At 34.8% G+C, this 23498-nt stretch overlaps 1 protein-coding gene across 5 annotated transcripts; it reads right to left on the bottom strand.

The window, feature by feature from the left end:
- Nucleotides 1-259: 259 nt before the first annotated feature.
- Nucleotides 260-23345, bottom strand: LOC115440067 (sodium channel protein para). 5 transcript variants are annotated; one of them, XM_037436425.1, is made up of 29 exons: nt 23214-23345; nt 21393-21548; nt 12755-12928; nt 11030-11167; nt 10691-10896; nt 10299-10427; nt 9398-9489; nt 8685-8897; nt 8528-8585; nt 8312-8456; nt 8065-8226; nt 7786-7831; nt 7311-7555; nt 6829-7002; nt 6317-6479; nt 5812-5999; nt 5386-5542; nt 4883-4995; nt 4712-4805; nt 4383-4564; nt 3766-3939; nt 3095-3217; nt 2643-2765; nt 2372-2566; nt 2058-2297; nt 1692-1962; nt 1308-1612; nt 1020-1223; nt 260-945 (listed from the first exon to the last, which is right to left on the bottom strand). In XM_037436425.1, the coding sequence occupies exons 2-29, from the start codon at nt 21465-21467 to the stop codon at nt 598-600; spliced, it is 4737 nt and encodes a 1578-aa protein (XP_037292322.1). In that variant the 5' UTR covers nt 21468-21548; nt 23214-23345; the 3' UTR covers nt 260-597. The 5 variants fall into 5 exon arrangements, with proteins under 5 accessions (XP_037292322.1, XP_037292323.1, XP_030020079.2 ...); XM_037436426.1 differs by lacking the exons at nt 21393-21548; nt 23214-23345 and adding an exon at nt 20409-20427; XM_030164219.2 differs by lacking the exons at nt 21393-21548; nt 23214-23345 and adding an exon at nt 13648-13761 and having other exon boundaries at nt 12755-12924.
- Between the last annotated feature and the right edge of the window lie 153 nt (nt 23346-23498).

Raw genomic sequence — 23498 nt, 5'->3', positions numbered from 1 at the left:
GGTTAGAAAAAAAATATTGGTATCGTTTATTTAAATAATCGGTTAGAAGTAGGTAGTCGATAAACGTTAGTTCTCGTCGACGTTTGATAGGCGACGTAGCCACAGTTATTGTTGACATCAGGGATTTGTAGTTATAGATATTTAACTTTACTTGATACACTTTTCTACAATATATTAATTATTATTTATATTACTATTGTTTTACCTGTAGGTTATTTTATAAATATATTTTATTTCCCACGGAAATAAAACGACACAATAAAGCAGAAAATATTCTTTAATAGATAATAATAATTTATTTACATACTATAATATTCGCTATTCAGTGATGTGATTGGCTCTAATGAAAATCATATACATTCAACATATTAGATCGATTACAAAACATAATTATGGAAGTCAAATAACGCAGTATGGATTATACATTATTACATGCTAAGGATTAGCATGGAGTGGTCACGGACGGATCACGTGGCAGCAAAAAGATCGAAAGCGAGATATTCAAATATATTTGTTTAATATGGTTTCGATGATTAAATAAGCTTTTATAGTTTCTAGTTTATCCATCTAATGGAGAACATATACTTCATGCTATACTTATTCGTCAACATACTTAGAAACTGATCTGGCAAAGTCAGGTCGCTTTGCTTCTGCGTCTCCTGGCATCTCAATCTTTGTCCCCTTTCGTGCGAAGAAGTCCTTTATGAGCGCTTCCAGGATATTGCAACAGAACATCATGTCACCCCTACATATAGGGATCCCCAAAGATGCAATTTTATCTTTGTTCGGCTTGGGTATTCGTAACGGAGGCTCGAGCATATCAAGGAGGTCGGAGAGCTGATCGTAGCGTATGTACTGACTGCCGTCCGGATTAAATCGTTGCCAAGTTTCACAGAACATATCGTAATCATCCTCGGTTAATCCTTCTTGCACATCTTCTGTGGCCTGTAAAAGAAATAGGTTATTATAATTTGTCGGTTTAGGAAATTATTATCATTTGTGCTTAAAACTTAATGTACCTGAGAATAATTATCGAGAATAACGGCAATAAACATATTGATGAAGATAAAGTACGATAGGATGATGTAAGAAACCAAGTAAGTAATGCCAATGGCTTCAGAACCACAATTGCCTGGCGAGCCTCGTTCCTTATCTGGCAATTCGCAGTCTTCTTCATTTGTTATTGCGTGTAACACACCATCCCAGCCCGCAGTGGTAGATATCTGGGAAAAATAAACAATATAAGTAATTGAACACATGATTTTGCTATTATTAAACACATATATCAATTATTTATTTAAAAGTACCTGGAAAAGCATTATCATGCTTTGACCGAAAGTCTTGAAGTTGTAGACGTCATCGATTCCGCTCTGGTTCTTCACGTGCATGAAGAAAGACATGCCGAATATGGCGTAGATAAACATAACCAGGAACAGGAGTAAACATATGTTGAATAGGGCAGGCATTGACATCGCTAATGTGTGTAAAAGTGTTCGGATACCCTTTGAACTTTTAACGAGTCGAAGTACTCGACCGATTTTAGCTAGTCTTACTATTCTCAAAAGAGTTGGTGATACAAAATATTTCTCTATAATATCACTCAACACCAAGCCTGTAAACGTCAGGTATGTAAATTAAAAATCTCGTAATATAACTTGGTACTAATTTTGATATTTTGAAGACTTACTTACCGAGAACAGAAGTTACCACTACGACGAAATCAAACAAATTCCACCGATCAAGGAAATAATGATGCCGTAAGGCAAATATTTTTAGTATGCACTCGATTGTAAATATTATGATGAATATCATATTCAAATTGTCGAGGATCAAGCTAAGCGTCTCTGACTGCTGGTAGTGTTCAAACATCAGAACAATCATGTTTAACCCGATGAATATCATGATGGTCATGTCGAATTTCTTATTAGTTACTATGTCGAATACTTTAGCTTGTAGTCGCCACTAGAAAGAAAATCAAACAAGTTATTTAGAAAATTGTTGATTCAATTAATTAAATATAATTAGTGATATAAATTTACCAAGATTACCGAATTTACCTTTGGTCTTGGAATAGTTTTAAAAGACTTCGACCCCATTTTCATCGCGTGATAGTATTTCTTCTGATCTTCAGTCATAAACATATCAAGACTACCTCCGGCTTTTTGTTTTTGTTCTTTGAATTTGTTGAAAATCACACTGATCAACAGACCGCGTGTGAAAAACGAGCCGATGATAATAAATAATACGAAGTAGAGATACATGTAAATGTTAGTCTCTCTTATTGGCTGTTTTCCCACCTAAATTATACAAAAGTACGATTTGTAAATAAGGTTCGGTTTAGACATATTGTAAATATTGAATAGTATCTTACCTCTCTGGAGTCGATGGCGTCGTTCATGATCTGAATCCAACCTTTGAAGGTACTCACTTGGAAGAGGGATAAATACGCATTACCAATGTGATCAAAATTCATCGGTGAGTTTTCCCATAAGTAGTTTTCTGATACACAAGCATTTCTATCTGGTATGAATTCATGACTAAATGTCGTGTAATTCATATCGACGCACTACAAAATTTAATAGAAGTTTAGAGTTATGTAATCTTAGATAGTGACCATGAATTATTCGATCTGTACCCATTACCTTGTAGAATTTTCCGGCGAAAAGCTGGACTCCGATGATGGCGAAGATAAGCCAGAAGAAGAGACACACGAGCAACACGCTGAACATCGAAGGGATGGCTTTCACCAGAGCGTATACTACCACCTGTACGCAGACACGAATTATAGGTAGGAACTTATTATAAGAAGTCATTGAGTTTATGCTGATAAACTATTAAAACATTATGAGCGTCGTATTTAGCGTTTTTAAATAGTTGGAACTTTCTTACGAAATGGTGGTGAAGCAGTATCAAAATATTTAAATCAAATATTAACATATTATTCTCATGATTCTGCATCTATATTTACTCTAACAAAAGCAATTAGAATCATGGGAAAGACGGATTTGTAAGGAGACATGCTGAATTTGGCTATTGGAAATTCGAAAAAGAAATGGCAGATAGAAATAGAAATTGTAAAGTAGGTGATACTTACACGCATGCCTTCCCATCTGGAGACTGCTCGGAGAGGACGCAGAGCTCTTAAGGTACGCATCGAGCGGAACAATGGGATGTCGCCTACACCCGCTATCGCCGCGCCGTGGTTCATGAGCGATAACTAATATGACAGTATTCATTATTTATTTCATCAATATAAGACAATACGGAGTACATTTCCTATAAATTTTGGTTGTCTGTTAAGGACCTTGAAGCCATGAACTCATCGCTCTCAAAGCAAATATTGCGACAGTATTAATGAGGTGATACAAGTTTGAAATCTGATAAATAAGGCAATTTCCTGCGAACTTTAACAGGTCGTATGTCCATTTTGTACATAGATGGTTATTCAACTCTGCTCTTGCCGGTACTTCGTCTCCATTCAAGAAGTGTTATGCCCTATTTGCTGTTAGTTCTACGTGCTTTGCACTCTATTATCTATTTATGATGAAAAAAAAATATTGTAGGTACTTTATTTATAATGGATTTCATTGTGATTTTATTCTCATATACATGTGTTCTATCAGAAGTTATATTATGTGTGTATATAATTGTTTTTTGTTGAATTCTATTTTTCGTCAGTCTAACATGGAATTTGTCGGTATCTAAAAAAATGATTGAAAGAAATGTTGATATCAGGCAGGTAATTTATTGTTTATTACGACTTACCACAACAATAATGAAGTCTAGCCAACACCAAGCGCTGGTGAAGTATTCTTTGAAACCAAGTGCGAGCCATTTGATCAACATCTCAATAACGAAGATGACGGTGAAGACAATATCCATGTAAAAAAGAATTTCGCGAAGAAGCGGCCGATATGGTAAGTTTATGTCTTCTAAGGCCTGAAAGGAGAAATGATCATTATATTATATCGACATTTTGATGCTTACCTTTGGCATTCAAGAGACTATATGGTTAGGTAACATCACAATGTACGGGCGAGCTACATATCAAATAGTGGAGCCTCGCCCCCTCCCACACTAAACTTGAATAAATCACTTACGCTATTGTGAAACATTTATTGTAAAATATTGTATACTCATTAAAAAACATCGCAATGTCTATTTCTGTAACTAACTGGTTGAAAGTAAACACTGTTGTGTTTCGCTTTGGAATATTTGACTTTTAATAAGTAATTTTTCAGATTATGAGTAGTATGGTGCCTAGTAGTTTTCTTAATCGAGTTCTAGTTGATGTTATTGCTATTTATTGGCATTTGTTACCGCTATTAAAGCTCGCCCATTCATCCTAGTTTCATCATTATATAATTCAATAATCCACTTACCAAAGCCAAACTACTTAGCAGTATTACTGTGAGTACAACTCCTTCGAAGTATTTATTTTCGACAATTTTGAATGTCTTTAATCGAAGAGTGCCCCATCTTTGCCAAAATGTGGAATTGTCGTCACCAGCAAGGGAAGGAAAACAACGATACCATAGGACCGGACAACAATCTGCAGGTGTGTCTGTAATTTTTTTTAAATTTATGAATGCTTAATTAGAAAATAATTTTAGACAAAAATATTATACTTGAAAATTTTTTTTTATGAAAAATGAATTTTCTTTATATTATGATTTATATTTCATGGGAAATAAAATATGGGGATGGTTACTTTCTTTATTGTTGTCTTTTTTCTTTTCTCCGTGTTTCTTAGCGGCTGATTCTTTGTGGCTTTCGTACGATGTTGGGCTGACCGAGTCGTCAACCTACAATTAATTTATTATTAAAGCAAAAATTAAAAAGTGGCTGTTATATTTAAAAAAACACCATACAATTTAATTACCTGTGTAGGATATTCGTAATGTGTAAGTTCGCAATCCATCTGTTTATCTTTGTTTTTGTCAGTGTTTATATCGTATTTTGTTGCTGTATTTTCTTTCTCACGTTTATTTCTACCTGCAAGTGAAGGTTATATAAAATTTCTTTTTAAATTATATATTAGAGATTTTTGAGGAGACAATAATACTCAGAACAACTTTTTCAATGGCTTATTACATCTAACATAATTATCACATAAGCTTCGAAAGACTAGACAGGCCTATATATAGTGTAATCATAATTCGATGATGTTATTATCCCTTAGGGTGTGGTAGGGATCGAGCCTATCGCGAATCATAGCGGATACAAATTGCATTCCTAGTCTTCTCTAGAATGAAGGTTTTATTCACAGTCTATGCCTGGTATTTTATCATAATAAAAATCAATAATTATGTATGTATTAAAAAGAGTGTTAGAGAATTTAAATAAATAAATAATCAGGATAATACACATAATAATGTCTCTTACCGCTTGCGCATATGAGATTGACAACGCATTGCTTTATCCAAAGTATGAAATTTGAAATCCGATTAAAGGCTTCGGCCAATTTACTCGTATTCTGGTCAGCAATGGGGGCTGATAGACTGAAGTTAGAGAGCAGCAACGCCAAGAAAAGGTTTAAGAGCTGGAAATTAGAGACCAGTAATTGAGTTATATACTTTTGCAATCTGGAATTTGAATGTATTACTATAATAACACCACGCCTGCATTACATATTTTCCCATGGGCCCCTCTACATTTCTGCGAGGTTTTAAGCCGTACTCTACCTTGGCCTAGTGTGGGTTAGGGTACTTCATATCAGTAGACTCAATATTCTTATAAAGACTTCTTAAAGCTATGTGGGTTTTATCATTATCTTTAACAGTATTGTTGGCTAATTTGTGTTATACTGACCACGAGGTTGGTAATAACGACGGCAGCTACGAAGAACGGTACACAGGTTATATCTCCAACCAGCATACAATCCCACATACTCTCAATCCATTCTCCGCAGAGTACTCTGAACACCATCATGAAACTGTGCATGAAGTCCGTGAAATTCCATCTTGGTAAGTCTCCCTCCGGAAACCGGTCGACGTTGTCTTTAGGTAATAACAAAAGATATTAATATACTAAAATATTATTAATTGAAGAGAGACGCCACGGTCACAACGGGTGGAGGGCCAAGCATTGCTACATCAAGACCAATGGCTTTTTCGACATTTCTATGTGAAAATCATCGTACAATTATGAGTTATTTGACCAGTCAGGAGCTCATGATTAGTGTAATGAGCAGCTAATGCTGTCAGAGACAGGGTTTCTAAGCAGCGTGCGCCGAACGTATGTGTAGTAATTGGTCTTCGGTGTACAAAAAAAATATGGTTGGCTCTACAATTGTAAGTCACCAAATAAAACTCACCTACGTAATTTTTCCCGAACAGTTGCATACCCATCACGGCAAATATGAAGATAATGATGCATAATACAAATGTCAGGTTAATTAAGGCGCCCGTAGTCTTACCCACTATAGACATGACTAAATTGAATGTCGGCCATGATTTTACTAATCTGAAGACTCGAAGCTGTAATTATAAAAAAGATTTTTGCAATAATTCGCTTGCTCACTATGAGATGGCTCTTTGTTATATTTGATATACATATTTAAATATATATAAAAAATATTCTTCTTAAGTATTTTCAGTGAAAAATATTCGATAATCCTGAAAGATACATTAAGGCGGAACCATATATTCTTGTCTTTTCTAATTTCTACGTACTTACATGATAAAATAAATCTAATTTTTGCAACATATATAAAAATTAGCAGAGCATCTTGTAATAGTTAACCAGCGAATTATCAACAAAATAAAAGTACTAATTGGTTATGTATATTAATGTAGAGCTAGATTAAACTGATCTAAGAATACTGACCAAACGCAGGGAACGTAATATTGACAATCCATGAACACCTTCCAAAGCTAACTCCAAAAGCGATAACATTACGATTGTAAAGTCAAAAATGTTCCATTTTTCTCGGAAATAATATTTTGGACTCATAGCTGTTATCTTGAGCACCGCTTCGATACCAAATATTGTAATGAAGAACTGAAAGGGAAAAATATTAATAAACGCAACTAAATTTCTCTCTGAATTGCGATATCAACTGAGACGCTGTCAAATTAAAGTCCGCATCTTAAGTTCGTCGCTTTTTAATAAATAGACATCAACATCTCAAATGCTTTCTTAAGTCGTAGCACATGACAGATTTTGACAACTGAGTTTTGTTTTTTTTTAACAGCGGCGACTCAGTTGAGAATAAGTTCTCAAATTAAAAAGTTCAATACATCAGAGGTCTGCTTGAGATCCTCTCATTATTCAATTTGGTCTATAAGAACTTCTCCACAGAGACTTACATAGTTACCAGTTCTGAGTATCCTCTCCATATCTCTGTCCATGTCGTGATGGTCCAAAGCCATGAATAAAGTGTTCAAGACGAGACACAAAATGATAAAGAGTTCGAAGAACGGATCGAATACCAACAAACCAAGGCACTTTTGGAATTTGACCCACAACCAGCAGCAGTCCCATACACAACAGAAGTCTATTCCTTTCATACAACAATTCTTGCACGTAGTTGGCTGTTCTTCGTTATCTTCCGCTGTCAAAGGGTAATAGTAGAGTTAAATAGTTAATTTAGGTAAAGTAAATGTATGATAACTATTGTTACATTTACACACACGCACAATCTCGCCTGTTATCGCAGAAGGGGTAGACAGGGGCGTAACTGAAGATATATAAATAAATATGATAAAAAAATAAATTCACATTCTACATTAGTTAAAACAAGTGCGAAACGTATTTTTGAACATAACGGTGTTTATGTCATACCATTTTCTTCGGTCACCTCTGCCGCAGTTTGAGATCTGTTATTTTCCTGTAACGTTTTAAAAATATTTCTTTATACCTATTATCAGATATTGCAGTTAAATACAATGGTCTATTTGAATTAATTAACCTCAATGCCTGTACTTCATCGATGCCAATAAACTGAATACGTTCAAATTACTTTAAACATGAAAAAGCATCATTTTATATCATAATGAAAACAAGTTGAAGCTCCTAAACCGGCATACCAAATAAAACCCGCGATGGCCTCTTTCCACCTACCATAAGAGCTTTCTTCGCCTGTTTCTCTTCTTCGGCTTTCTTTTGCAACTTGTCGTATGACTTAACGACAATGGCTAGTATTAAGTTTAAGAGATAAAATGATCCTAATATGATTGTCACCATGAAGAAAAAGATGTGCCATGGCCCCGTAGCCCTAAGTACCTGAAATTATAACATTATCGGATAGTAATACTTAATTAACTATAATTTATGATAATTTGAGTTGCAGTTATCTCCATATTATTACCAATTTGTAAAGGTTCTCCCAGTAATCCTGCGTCATTAATTGGAAAGCTGACAGGAATGCCCAACTGAATGTATCAAAATTCGTGTATCCGTAGTTAGGGTTTGAACCGTATCCTTGAAGGCAGACATATCCCGATTCACATATGCTGTAGGAATAAAACGAAATTATAAAAATGATTTTGTTTTGCTTATCAGTTTAAGAATGATTGCTACCTACCCTGCACCTGTTGAATTCCCACATAAAGGATATATGCCATCTTCTTCATACCAGTTCGCTGAAATTAGAATAAAACTTTATTTTGCCGTCGATAGATAAGTATTTTACTTATTTATGCAAACATTATTTTATTAGTTACATAAATGAAATTGCTTACTTTCATTCTGTGTGAACAGTTCCCAGCTTTCATCAGTTAGGTTACCCCAGGTGCCATCCTGAGGGAAGATTTTGATGCATTTCTGGGTCAGTACCCCCATATACAATTGTAGGCCTATCAGTGCGAACACAGATAGCGAAAAGATTATAAGAATGATCACATCGTGTAGATTTTTTATTGATTTTATTACGGCATCAGCAATGGTCCTCAAACCTGTTGAATAAACCAACGTATTTTTGTAGGCGTTACTTATTACCAATCCTAGGTTTTAACTAATATAAATATTTCCTTAGGTGCCTACGCAGGGTTACACCACCAACAAAACACATCTATCATCATTCAGAGCATCATAATTTATCGCATCCGTCTTTTTGCTACCTACTGACTTTGAGCTATATATTCCTGCAGTGTTATGTAGTATTGGTATATAATAAAAATGCGTTCCATTTGAGTTAGCCAAATACTTAAGTAGTATAATATATAATATAAAATAAAGGAACTCTTGAAGGCACACCTAATTTTAAAATCTTCGTAAAATCGTTTCATTTTAAATTATAAAGAAAAATTTATGATTAAATTGTAAAACATCACTACATATTAAAAGAAATCGTGGTATGTTTTTACACTAAAACTAATAACATGGATGGTGGGCCTTGTTACGAACCAGGCTTTTTTCGGACACACTACCTTAATTATTATGAATATTAATTTACCTGGTGCTATGGCAACAGTCTTCAAGGCTCGGAATACTCTTAGCGCTCGGAGCACGGCTAAGTTCTCGATATCTATGCCGAACGTTAAATAACTGGAACCACACAAGCATATTAACGTCAATGACTGGCATTAGGGATGGTCCGTGGCTAGTACGGGAAGTAGTGGGATCCTTCACTGTTAGGAAGTCTAGCAATAACAGGGAACAATTACCAAAGCAACGAAGTCTCGTCCCTGAATTTCGCCGATAAATTTTTGTGAATAGTCCAGGGACGTAGGTACCGCCGCGCCGTATCAATAATACGTAACCCTTGAGTTTTAGGGCTTCTTTTGGCCAATACCTACATTAAACTAAGTGGGCTCCTAAAAGTTCGCATTGTCTCAAGGGCTCCCAAAAAATTTTGATATAGGGCCCTTCTATGGCAAGTTACGCCACTGGTATGGTCACTAATTGTGTAAAGAATTGATATTACCAAATAATTTATAATAAACTATCTCGCTCGCTCTCGCTCATTAAACAACAGTAATTTGTATTTTTTTTTATTTCTGCTTGAATGACGAGACGAAGCTGCTGTTCGCCTGATGGTGAGCGGTACGACCGCCCATAAACAGTAGAAACACCACCCAACACCTTGAATTACAAAGTATTGTTTGGTATTCCACTAGGCTCGCCATCCTGAGACATGAGATGTTAAGTCTTATTATGTCTAGTAGGTACTCTGGCTACAATGTCTTTCAAACTGGAACAACAGTGACTACACACTGCTGCTTAGCGGCAGAAATAGACACTGCGGTGGCACCTATCGAGGCAGCATCTCGCATATGAGAGTCCTACCACCAGTAGAATGTATGCAACAATTTTGATATTTATTATACATATATAAAAATGTTTTTGTTACTTACGCCAGAATTAATAAGATGAAGTCGAGCCAATTCCATGGATCTCTGAGGTACGTGAATTGATTGAGTATGAAACCCCTGGCTACTACTTTCACCACGAATTCTAAAGTGTAGATCCCGGTGAAGAGAATTCTGCAAATAATCATGTTTTAAAACTTGGTATTACATAGAACCTTAGGATATTAAAACCTTAGGATATTAATAATCACGTTACAAGAATGCGCCCATTCTTGCGAAATAGCAAAGCAAATTGTTTCGAATCAGAATCGTATATCATTAGAATCTATGCCAACGTACTTTACCTCGGAATGTCGCGAACATAATATTAATAATTATTGTATAAAAGTCTGTAGCTTTAAGATAGGCGTGCAAGATTGATTTGAATGCATACTTACTCCGTACTTTCGATAGTCGGTGTCAAAGGCAATATCATAAAAATGCAGTTGACTAATATTGTGCAAATAATCAATAATGAAAACAAAGGTTGGAATAAAATGTTTATCGCGGCTCTTCTAATCGGGTTGAATGGGCCTAATAGCCACAGAGCTTTGGTTGCCGAAAATCTGTAGATATATTTACGCTTGTCTATAACCATGAAAGTCTGTAAAAAATAATTATTAATTAAAATGATTTTAACGCTACCGAAATATATCATTTTATAATATACATTAGGTAAAGCCCAATTAAAAACAATAGTAAGCATCACAGATAGCATAAGCATCAAGTCATCTCACCCTCTGGTTATGATAGAAAGAGTCTATGTCCTCGAGGGGTGTGGAGGCGAGCTCCAGCGGGAAGGAGCCTTGCATTCGAACCGGCAGAGGGAGACCCTGCTCGAGAGTCGCGTCCGGCTGAGGGCCCTCGTCACGTACCTATATAATAAACACAATAACAAAATACATTTCATACATTTCCAGTGTATTTATTTAACATCACCGTAAAAGTAACAGCTTAAACTTAGACCATCTAAAAAAGATGCCACATGTGCTTATTGCGGCGAACCAAAGTCTTTCAATGTAACTATTACATAGAAAGGGCAACACACCATACCGTTTTGTGTTGTTATGCACGCACACATAAATAAATCATCAACGCTTATTTGTTTTACGCATATTACACAAGTTTTTATAAATGTGTGAAAGAGTATTATTTGGTCTTATATTTTGACAGAAACGAAAGATTATATAAGCCGTGTCATTTATAATAATATAATCTATTGTATGGGAGTTGAAGCAAAAGCCATAAGGGTTGTCACAAGACAAACTTCGCAATTCAAGCAATAGGAACAGTCGGTGGCGGCCGTAGCCGGAGAGATACCCCGTGCGTTAACAAAAAAAATTACAATTTTATAGATGGCTAGACAAATTTTCTTGATTAAAAAGGATGGAGAGCATTTTAACAAGATGTGCTCTTCCAAGGCCGCGCAAAGATCCAAGCACCAGGCCCCGGGCGGCAGCCCGGTTCGTCCGTTTTTCACCGAATAATCTTCTTTCTTTCACCGAATAATCTATCCATGAAGAAGTTAATTAACTGTTTAATCTTATTTCATGTAATTTATAGGCAATTTTCTTAGGCAGCTCCTAAGTGCTCGATATGGCGATAAGTTCGCCGTCTATTATATCATGAACGTATTTTCTCTTTTAATATTTCGCAACAATACATCTTACTACAACCCCATTGTTCGAATGTGTCGTCAGTTTAATGAACTTAGTATTAAGAATCCTTCTTTAGATATATATCAAAATACTATCAATACTTACAAAAGAGAGATCCTTAATATCTTCAATTAATCAATTACTCAAGATTTATATGTTTTTATTTTTGTGTTTTGTCACATTAACACTTGTCATGGTGGTTAATGTCATCTTACTCATTTTTTAGTCGGTAAAATATTTACTACTACTTACATTTAGTTTCTACAGTTAAAATAACTTTAATATTCATAATAATAACGTAACATTTCTATCTACTTTGTAATATTGTAAACTCGTCCGCTATAATTAACTTTTCTTTATACACAAGTTTTGGGTTGCGATTAGAAGTAAGCATATTTTGTAATCAATAATTGGTGTATTTTTAGTTGTAACCTGTTTTGTGTTAAATAAATAAATAAAATAAAAAAAAAAAATACAGTTAGAATGAGTAAGTTTTGTTGAGTTTCAAATTAATTACGAAGTATAGTCTCATAGGGGTCCGCTGTTACCGTGTTTCCTTGTACATATGTATATTTTGGCTATTCTAACACAATTCATTGTTCAACAGGGACATTAATATGTGTGTGTGTGGTATCATTATACAATTAACGGACTTTTAAAAAAAGGAGGAGGTTCTCAGATGATGGTGTTTTTTCTTTACTTCTGAACTCAGAGATTTATTAATGGATTAGTACTAAATTTTATTTTTCTTGTATCTTCTAATTTTATTAAACAAAATACTAAGTAAATTGTGGAAGCACTTACTTCGCCTTCAAGTCCTTTTTTCTTGCGTTTTTGTTTGGCATGACCGTCAGCTCTTTGAGCTTCGATGGTAGCCAAAGACTCTCGTGTGAAGGGCCGGAACAAGCTTCGTGCATCGTGCCCGGTTGAGCCCAAGTCCTGAGACATTGTCAATAGCGCCCAAGTCGCCTGACCTGCCTAGAGATAATATGCTCTATTGAACTATCTAGCCGTAAGTGAACTACAGAACATATCGTCGGTTGAAAGGCTAATTGAGTTAAACGACATTTTAGGCGACACTAAGTTGCATACATATTTAAAATCAGCACCTTTTTCTATGTTTTTTTACCTTGTTAAATATTTTCGAAATAAAATGTCGCTTAAGTCAATTTAGCTTCTCTTTTTTTTTTTTTTTTATCTTTATTTTTAAATAGGAGTTTTGTCACTCAGTGACTATGACACTCCCGTAAAAGACTATAATTAAGACTATAATATAATTTAGCTTCTCAACCATCGATATGTATGATATCCCTATTTTGGCTATTATAATTCGAGCCATTTATTACTACTAGATGTCAGGTTACAAAATTGTATACCTAAACAAGTAATAATAAGTTACAATTGAAGTCATTCAAATGTAAATTACAAGTGTTTTGCTATATTTTTTTTCATATCCGCCACTTATATGTAATCATATAATTATTATAATAGCAGCGTATTTAGACAGTAATAATTTTCAAATAACGAAGAGACGTGCAAGTCATTGGACTGGGTAAGTGCTACTGATATTACGCGGCCCAGAATTTGAAACTACAAAACACTGCCCTTCATATTTCACAGGTTATGCCAAATAAAAACAAATTATCACTCTTTAATAGCATGCTTTCTACATAAAAAGATTTTTTTTATTTTATAACCTTTTAAATCGTCCCGCACCTTCTCACATTCACAGCACACACTGAACAAACAGATCTCAGCTCCAATTCCGACAGTAGTAATCTGTAAATTGTCCTGGCGTCACCAACACACTGGATTAACAATTCCTTTCCTCTGTGTTTATATTTAGCTTGAAGTCCAGCGATTGTACTCTGGACGCTGTTTATTATTTTCTGCCATATTGAATGTTATTTATCACAGTTTATGTTTGTAATTAATTTATAATATTGTTATAACTATGACCTTAATAAATTAAGTATGTATGTACTTAGTCTGGCCATAAATACTGTTACACTTAATTATAAAAAAATATTACATTTGAATTTCGAATCTGTCATTTTTATACGATTGTTCATTGTGTTTTCTCATTTTGGCGCCAATACATTGTAAAATATTTTGCGATATTAAAATGGTGTGGGGTGATAAAGAGAACCGAATCGCTGTGATAGCATTACACAAAGTAGGTATGGAGCCAAATGCAATTTTTAAAACTCTCCATACACTTGGTATTAGTAAAATGTTTGTGTACCGGGCTATTAATAGGTACAATGAGACCTCCTCTGTTTGTGACAGAAAAAGATCTGGGCGTCCACGTAGTGTTCGTACGAAAAAGGTGGTCAAAGCAGTAAGGGAAAGAATTCGAAGAAATCCTGTCCGAAAGCAAAAGATTTTATCTCGGGAAATGAAGATAGCACCTAGAACCATGTCGCGTATTTTAAAAGATGACTTAGGACTTGCAGCCTATAAGAGACGCACTGGCCATTTCTTAACTGATAATTTAAAGAAGAATAGGGTGGTAAAATCGAAACAACTACTGAAGCGGTACGCAAAGGGAGGTCACAGAAAAATTTTGTTTACGGATGAGAAAATTTTTACAATTGAGCAACATTTTAACAAACAAAATGACCGTATTTATGCTCAAAGCTCTAAGGAAGCTTCCCAATTAGTCGACAGAGTGCAACGTGGACATTATCCGACTTCAGTGATGGTTTGGTGGGGTGTTAGCTATGAAGGAGTGACTGAGCCATATTTTTGTGAAAAAGGTATCAAAACATCGGCACAAGTGTATCAAGATACCATTCTTGAGAAGGTAGTTAAGCCCCTTAACATCACCATGTTCAATAACCAAGTATGGTCCTTCCAGCAAGACTCGGCGCCGGGTCATAAAGCTCGGTCCACGCAGTCTTGGTTGGAATCGAACGTTTCGGACTTCATCAGAGCTGAAGACTGGCCGTCGTCTAGTCCCGATCTTAATCCGCTGGATTATGATTTGTGGTCAGTTTTAGAGAGTACAGCTTGCTCTAAACGCCATGATAATTTGGAGTCCCTAAAACAATCTATACGATTGGCAGTGAAGAATTTTCCCATGGAAAGAGTGCGTGCTTCTATTGATAACTGGCCTCATCGTTTAAAGGACTGTATTGCAGCCAATGGAGACCACTTCGAATAAGCTTTTTATATTTTTAATTGTTTTATATTTATGTATTAAACTGACACACTGTAAAAGTAATAAATGTTATTTGCAGTTAACAATTTTCTTTTTTCTTTATTACAATATTTATGGCAAGACTAGGTATATAGTGTCAACTTTTTATTTTGACTTACAAATATAACAAAGAATCATCATACAGTACACAATACACATACACTCTATCAGCCGTTTTTAATAAATTATCCCAATCTCAATCTTTAATCGGATTCCGAGAATAAGCCAATCAATATAGCTCATTGTAAGCATCTCAAAAAGACTTTGTTCTGAGCGGTTAATTTTTTAAAAATATCAAAAAATCAATTGGATATGGTAGTAAGATAATAGACTCTATGTGTTCAATGTGACCTACTCTAGCAGATGCAAGTACTCTATTGGGTTTCTGGGCTTGATATTCTCCCGTCTCTCAGAATTTCTCGGTATGATATTTTTATTTTGGTTCTGAATAAATCAATAACACGTCCTTATCTCTTTCTTCTAGTGGAAGCATATATAGGATATAAACCGGGAAGTTGTGGGTTCAAATCCCTGCTCAAGGAACGCTGTGTGGATTATCCTAATATTGCCTGACTTTGAATATTTTAAAGGCAGTGGAAGTGAAGCAAATGTCTGGTTTTAAAAAAATATTGCTTAAAAATATCTTGTGCTCATCTCACGTAATAGGGGATTAATTGATAATAGAAGAGTAAAATATATCGTTTAGTTTAGACTGAACAAACTGTCCATAAAAAACCGAAAAACAGATGTACATTTAACCGGTACTTTTTGTTTCGTAGGACTCTACGGGACTCTACAATAAGCATTGCGTGACCGGCTTTTGATCGTTATTTATCTGACTGCACGAAGGAAGGAGGTAATTTCTTATACTCTTCGTTTTTATCCTCACAATCTGTGAACTCGTGCAATGTTTTGGATTAACTAATTAACCACATGCAAATTAAGGCCAACTTCATCAAGCATTTTATTAAGAAACACGTCACATCTCTGCGTCGCAGTAACACCTCGAGACCGGATGATTCTCATTGAACAAAATGACTAAAGTAGTTGCTAGGAACATCGTAAACACAGCATACCTAAAGTAATTTAGCCAATGAGGACTTCTGTTTTAAAACTCGAGAACAACACATGTAAATATTGTTGGAATTTTGTATACCTACCTACATGTGTTTTAAAAAAGCAGTGTTTAAAATTTAAAAATCTTAAAATATTCTTTTTATAAGCTTTTATTTGTAAATCGTTTTTTTCGAATCAATCACCATCTTTATATTATAACTGGTGCTTCAAACTCATTTTTACACATTGGGCATTAAAATACCTATAAAATAATGTTCACACACAATTAAAGTCCCAACTCATAAAAAGCTAAATACAGATATGACATAATTTGCGTCATACTTCATCTGGATACATCTTTGGGAACACTTATCGCGTCCTATATTCTCCCTGGCTGGCCATGTTAGCCGTCCATTATATGAAAATGAACGGCCGGCACGCCGCGTCACTACCAGCCGCTCGTGAATTGTAGGCCTTAGTGATTCGTCTAGGACGGACAGACTAATATTTGTCGCAGAACAGAACAAATGAAGGTTGACACCAAGGTCGAATTGAATAAACCCATTGGTGTTGTAAACAACAGTTTTAGCTCATGACTATCATATTTCTATAAATTCGTTTGTTATCATAAAACTTTGTTTTATACCGGGGTTCAACAATGTTAATCGTTCATAAACCCTCACAATTAGAATCATTGCTGCGCTACCGCTCGTAGAGGAGGGAAATTCAAATTAGGAATCAAGGAAGGGGTGTTTAAGCCTTCGTGACACAACTTATTAAACTCATAAATGTTATTTCATCTTAACTCAACCGGATCATTTATACTCAGACATTTTCAATGAGTCTCTACCACTTTTGAATGTCATCTGTGTAATAAAATCCCATTAAAGTAAGTAATTCCAGTTTAGTTATAAATCCCTCGAGATTCATCGAATTTTTGTATTATTATAGAAGAAATTTTAAACTTTCAATTAAAAAGGGAAAGGTGGCAACTTTGTAATATAATAAAATGCTATTTTGTTTTGCAAATATGTACATATATAGTTTAAGTACCCACTTATCACGTACACTTGATTAGGATACCGATATAAAAGGCATATTACTAACAAGTGCTAACTATTTGTGTTAATTGCTAAATAAAAATAGCAGCAACAAAAGTTCTATAAATGGCTGAATAGACGGAATTCGGTAATTTAGAGGATAAGGCAAAAATAACTTCACTCGTAAATTTAACGAGAATCAATTATGCTATTCGGGTAACTTGCAGACTAAACTGTACTAATGCTTTAAATGTTTCCTGAGTTTTGAACATTGTCTGTGAAGAGACGCGCATCCTGTGCAATAGAATACGCACAAAATGACATTTGAAATTTGTACAAAGGGTATAGGTATTTGTAGTTAAATGAGTGACTTTGTATCAGTGGCGAAGGGTTCCTATTCTTGGGCTTCGAGTCGCCCTTGCAGAGTAAGTGTGAAAATAAACCAGGTTTTCCGTCGAATAGGAACTTATATTTTCAATAGAGTTAACACCTTAGACAACCGTATTCGACTAGCACACATTGCTTAGTAACAGTACATTGTTATTTTATTCCAAATACAATAATTCAAAAAGATACATACTGTTACGCAGCCAGTTTACATAAAATAATTAAAAGGCTTTGTATTTGTCTATGCAAACCTCAACACATATAACCATTTCTTGGCTTCTCTTTCGTAATTTATATAAAATCTAGTGATTATTAGAATGATTAGCAGACCGCATTTATGCATATTTATTGTACCTATATGTTGTGTCGGGTTCCATTTCGGAAAATTTCACCCTTCGCCACTTTTATGTGTGTATGTAGTTTATAAAATACTAGCGATTGCCAGTGACTTCGCACGCATACTACAGAAATTATTCCAAAATTTACTTATTTTAAAGCATCTTCTTTCAATCGTTCTTTTTATATTCTACAACGCTGTAAAATAAAGGTTCATGAGTTAGATACTGAGACTGAGCATTCCATCGGAGTACTTTTTGATTATTCATTATTTATCAAATCCTTAACAAACGCAATGTAATAACGAAGTTTTGTATTTAAATATTAGTATTGAATAGGAATAATATATATTAATTTATAAATATTTAATACTTTAAAAATGTCCTTGCTTTTGCAGTCTATATTCTCTCTGGCCTTCCACGTTGGCCGCAGTATGGTGCGCTTCAAGAATATCAGTCATGCGCAACTTTTAACCGCAAATCACGTATGTTTTTTACTAGTTTTGATATTAGTTTATACTACAAGTTTCTTTTACAACTTTTTCTCTATTACACATAATGGTGATATCCAGAATTTTATTAAAACTTCTGATTGCTAAAACACACCCATCTAAAACGTGGTCAAATGATTCCAAATGCACGCTAAATACATATTATCAAGATGAATAGTGTGTATAGACTATGAAATTTGAAATTCTTAAAAATTCTATTGTTTTAATTGCCTGTAGCTTCAGAACTATTTTGATACAAAAAGCGACAGAGGTTAATTACTACTGTACTCAACCTTGCACCCTGATCCTTGTCTAGTGACTACTTCTATTAGTAATATGAAACTGACGAATACTCTTCAACGATGACCACCGACCAAATGAAGGTCTACGCCAAGGTTGAATACTGTCAGCTTATTTATATTGTAAATAACGATTTCAGCGCCGACTCTACCCCAATTAGGAGTATACACTTATGTTACCAATTGTTATGAAACAGGTTTTTATATAACAATCTGGTGATGAAGTAGATTGAACACATAATAATAAAACACATTAGGTTTTTATTATATTAAGGGGTAGACGAATGTGCAACCGGAATGTGGATCTTTACGCCAAATGTGTTCCATCCCATAACGATTGGAGTCGAGCTTATCGCTTCATCGGGCATTAATTCTAGGCTGATACTGAGAAGAAATACCATATACAGGATGTCCCAGAAAGCAGTGTCAAGCGGAGGTCCAGAGATAGAGCATTCCTTGAGGTATCTGAATCACCCCCATGTATGTTCCGCGATTTTTCATAGTTTTCGAGTTATGAATATTTTTCAGAATTTTTGAAAATTTTCGATTTGAACGATTAAATTATTTCTTTTTAAAAAAGAAGAAGACTTATTCGAGATTTTTTTATTGCAACTAAATTTTCATTAGGTGTACTTTTTTGCTAAAAACAATCAGCTTCGTAACTTTAATAATAATTATGAAAATGTTGGTGTAATGTGAAAAACTTATGTTCTGTGAATTATGACTTAAATTTTCTTCTTTAAATATAAAAAACCTAAACAGGTGACTTCGTGGTTCTAAGGTAAATCAAAAACTTCCTAAAACTCTTAACTTACATATTCATTAAAAAAACATAGTCCTGCATAGGGGCTATTTCGGCTAAAATGAGCCCTAAAACACAGCGAGGTGGAAAATTCATAAAATTTGCCACCAGATTACAATTATTTTTTGTGACGTTACATAACTTTCTATTAATTATAATATAAAGCAAAATATAAGTTCTGCTTCTGAACTTATTAAAAATTACAAACGATATGATAATACAACAAAACTAATTACACAAACGATGGTACAATAATATTGATGTCATTAATTGTCTAGATCATGATACGGATGTTAAAAGTATGTACAATCTGGTGTTATGGCTACAGTCCGTGTATGCGAACAATGATGATGAACTGCCGATAAAGACATTAACAGTTGTTGAAAACATTTACACTATTTGAGAAACTAATTGACATATTTGTCCGTAAATAATTAGATTCAGTTACTTTATATTGTCTATTAGAAATCCATGATTTGTGTCGCGAGACATTAGGTGCCCTAGCGATTTTAGCTTTAGGTTTTATATATCGAACTTATTTCATAAAATTTATCAAAGCGAAATAGGAGTACTATGTTTGGATAAATAATTTGCAATTATTTATAGTCTCCAATAGTTTATACTCTATGTAATATCTATAGTTATTTACTTTTCTTTATCTAAATATCGATAATTTCAAACTAGCCGAATACTAAATAACAATTGAGAAACTAGCGTGCATACTACAGATGTTCTAGAACCTAAGTAAGGAATATGTTCTGTACATCCGATGGTACTTTAAAATTTTAAATTTATTCGAAACAAATCTATCCAAGATTGATATAAATATTATAAATGCATACTTACTCAGTACTTTCGACAGTTGGCGTTGTAGGCATTATCATAAGAATGCAATTAACTAATATCGTAGTAATAATAAACAATGAGAACAAAGGATGTACTAGAATATATATCGCCACTCTTCTTATGGGATTGAAAGGGTCTAGTATCCATAGGGCATTGGTCGCCGAAAATCTGAAGATATCTTTACCCTTGCTTATAACTACGAAGGTCTGTAACAAAGGATGAAACGTTGTTTTAATATGACCCTCCGTTGTCAAAAAGCATATATTTAAAAATAAAATTTGTCTTGTCACTCAATACAAATATTTCATTTTCCATATATATTATAATTCTCTTTGATATTTCATTGCAACTGACGCTTTCCACCTTACTGATAAAAGTATTTTTTATAAATGACAAATAAGTTTACCGTGATTGAAATTGTATCCGGTATGGCAATGAGCTACTACTTATCATAGGCATGGGCGTGATTAGGGGTGGCATATATGGGCGGTGCCCCCCTTAAAACGTCTTTGCCGACCCTAGAAACATTTTTGACTATCTTAGAAAAAGCCTTACGCTTATAGGTGCCGCGGGTGACGTAGGCCTATCGTTAAATTCGGCCTCTTTGCTTTTTTTTTGTACTCGCTAACTGCCCTCGCCAGAGAAAATCCGTAACTACGCCAATGATAATTATAGGATGAAAATGATGTCAGAAAGTAACGTCCATATCTAACATTTATACTTTGAAATTCCATTCTTCCGGGAATACATTATTTTATAAAATACCTAGCAATAGCCTTTGTAGTTTACTTATTACTTACTATTATTGTGTATATATATTTACAATACAAAATCTTAAATGAAATTTGAAATTTGTTATTTTTAAAGGCGAATATTTCTAAGTAAGCATAAGTTAATAAATAGTAAGTTTAAATTAAATTTAGATAAGAATAAAATACATAACAACATTAGTAGAGTAATTATGTAGAATAATATATAACTTACTGTCTGGTTATGATAGAAAGGGTCTATGTCCTCGAGGGGTGTGGAGGCGAGCTCCAGCGGGAAGGAGCCTTGCATTCGGACCGGCAGCGGGAGACCCTGCTCGAGAGTCGCGTCCGGCTGAGGGCCCTCGTCCTCATCTTCGTCATCGTACCGCACCTAAACAGCGAACGAAATTAGAACAACATCACACCACCCATTAACAACTAAGTCATCCAAACTCTCAACGATAATGCAGCTAGATCTATAGACATAACCGCTATCGTAGTTATTGTACTCACTTCCATTCCCATCGATTTAAATCACGATGGCTTCAACAGGCCAGTCTACATTGTAAGCCTAGGCTGAATAGACCTTAATAATGCAGAATAATGCGCTATGTAACAATACTCTCGGTCGTCGCACTGGCTGCGCATCAGGTATTATTACACAGTTTGAGTGAGCATGTCTCGTGAAGGCATTTAAAGCTAATCTTAATATTGTGTTGTGCTGCTTCCGTGTGACTATGCGTATTGGCAGAACTGAAAGCGTTCCAAGTGAAACGTTCCCCGCTATTATGTCACCAATCCGAATCATCCAAATCTGTTCAGAAGAACTAGCTGAATAAAATTATTCGAAATCGGTTCCAGAATAGGAGGCGTGACTAGCGCAAGCCCAGACAATCTTGCAAAACTTGTTGACAACCAAAAATGAACGTTGGGTTGCCTTTAATTTTGTCTGCTTTTTGCTATTTATCTGTATGCACTAAACGCTAGCTGGGCGATGTCACCATGCTAGACTTAATGACTGCAGTCAATGATGATGTAACGAACATGAGCCAGTCCTGTGCAATGCTAAATAATGGTGAATGTTTTGTGCTGGTGTTCTCTGAATGCTATCATTTATAACAGTATCACACGTTAATTGTTATTCAAATATTTTCATCTGAATTTAATTTTCTTTCTTGACCAAATTTCATATCTTCATCATTACAATGCGCAATTATTTGGACTAGGGTTTATTCTTCAACTACTTCTATAATTATTAGGTTTAAGGCTTGTACTAGTGACTAAATGCTTTGTTTAAATGTTAATTTACAAGGATTTTACTTTCTCTTTGGATTGAGGTCAATAGATATTGTTCATGTAACTATTATGGAGGTCTATTAGGTTTCATAAATTATTCTATGCCTATCGGATATTGGTAGGTACATCGTTACACTTACTTTTTGTGATTGCAAATAAACATGACAAGCTCTGAGAAGATTAGCTGTTACAATGTTTCGTGGATATTGGTTTGAAGTAACAGCTAAACTTGCAAACACAATTTTGTACAATATTTTGCCGACAAAGCGATGTGTTTTAAGGAATAATGCATTGGATGCTGTTAATATGCACAAATCAGAATGCGGTACAAGTTATCGCACTTCGGAACAGTGCCGCCAATGTTCGTGGGAGTTGCAATGTCTGATGAGTAACTTAATATCGTTTAAAAGCGATAACTTGCTGATATTTCTCTAGTAAAAAATGACCTGTAAAAAGGTATAAGGGGCAAGCAATCTTACTTCTTTTTTCTTTTTCGTCCGCCCCAAATCGTTCTGGAATAATTTAAAAATTATCCATCAGCTCGGTGTGCCTGGTTGTGATTAATATCGGTTTGTTTTGATTTGTCCAAGCAAACGCCATACGTTTACATTGTGTTTTTGAAATTATATTTTATTGCTCTGATATTAAACATACACATATATACTCCTACATTGACCTATATTAATTTTATTGTATCTACTGTTTTCTAAACACACGTGTCATGTAAAACTGTGAGCACAAAAACTCTGGTAACACTTACCTCGCCTTCCGCTCATTTTTTCTCGAGTTCCTTTTGCTTGGCGTGTTCCTCAGCTATGCGGGCTTCGATAGCGGCCAATGACTATCGTGTAAAGGGTCAGAACAAGCTTCGTTCTTCCTCGCTGATCGAGTCCAAGTCCTCGGACATTGTCTATCGAACTCCCCCCGAGTGAACTGTCTATTGCGGAACAATGGAAACATTGGATTGTTTACGATATCTGACATAATATTTTTTAAAAATAGTTTTTATGCAGCTGAAAGATAAGTATATCAGTCGTGTTAGTTT

This window comes from Manduca sexta, chromosome 8 (genome assembly GCF_014839805.1).
Source record: "Manduca sexta isolate Smith_Timp_Sample1 chromosome 8, JHU_Msex_v1.0, whole genome shotgun sequence".
Taxonomy (NCBI): Eukaryota; Metazoa; Arthropoda; class Insecta; order Lepidoptera; family Sphingidae; genus Manduca; species Manduca sexta.
This window is presented reverse-complemented; position numbering and strand designations above follow the sequence as displayed.

Bases quoted from the DNA above. Each gene is read 5' to 3' on its own strand.
- LOC115440067 (XM_037436425.1), bottom strand. From the start codon at position 21,467: ATGCAAGGCTCCTTCCCGCTGGAGCTCGCCTCCACACCCCTCGAGGAC. The intron at 7,556-7,785 runs GTATGACATAAA...ACCCTTTGACAG, and splicing joins AGAGGTGACCGAAGAAAATG to CGGAAGATAACGAAGAACAG. The intron at 1,224-1,307 runs GTACTTTTAAAT...TATTTTTCCCAG, and splicing joins GCATGATAATGCTTTTCCAG to ATATCTACCACTGCGGGCTG.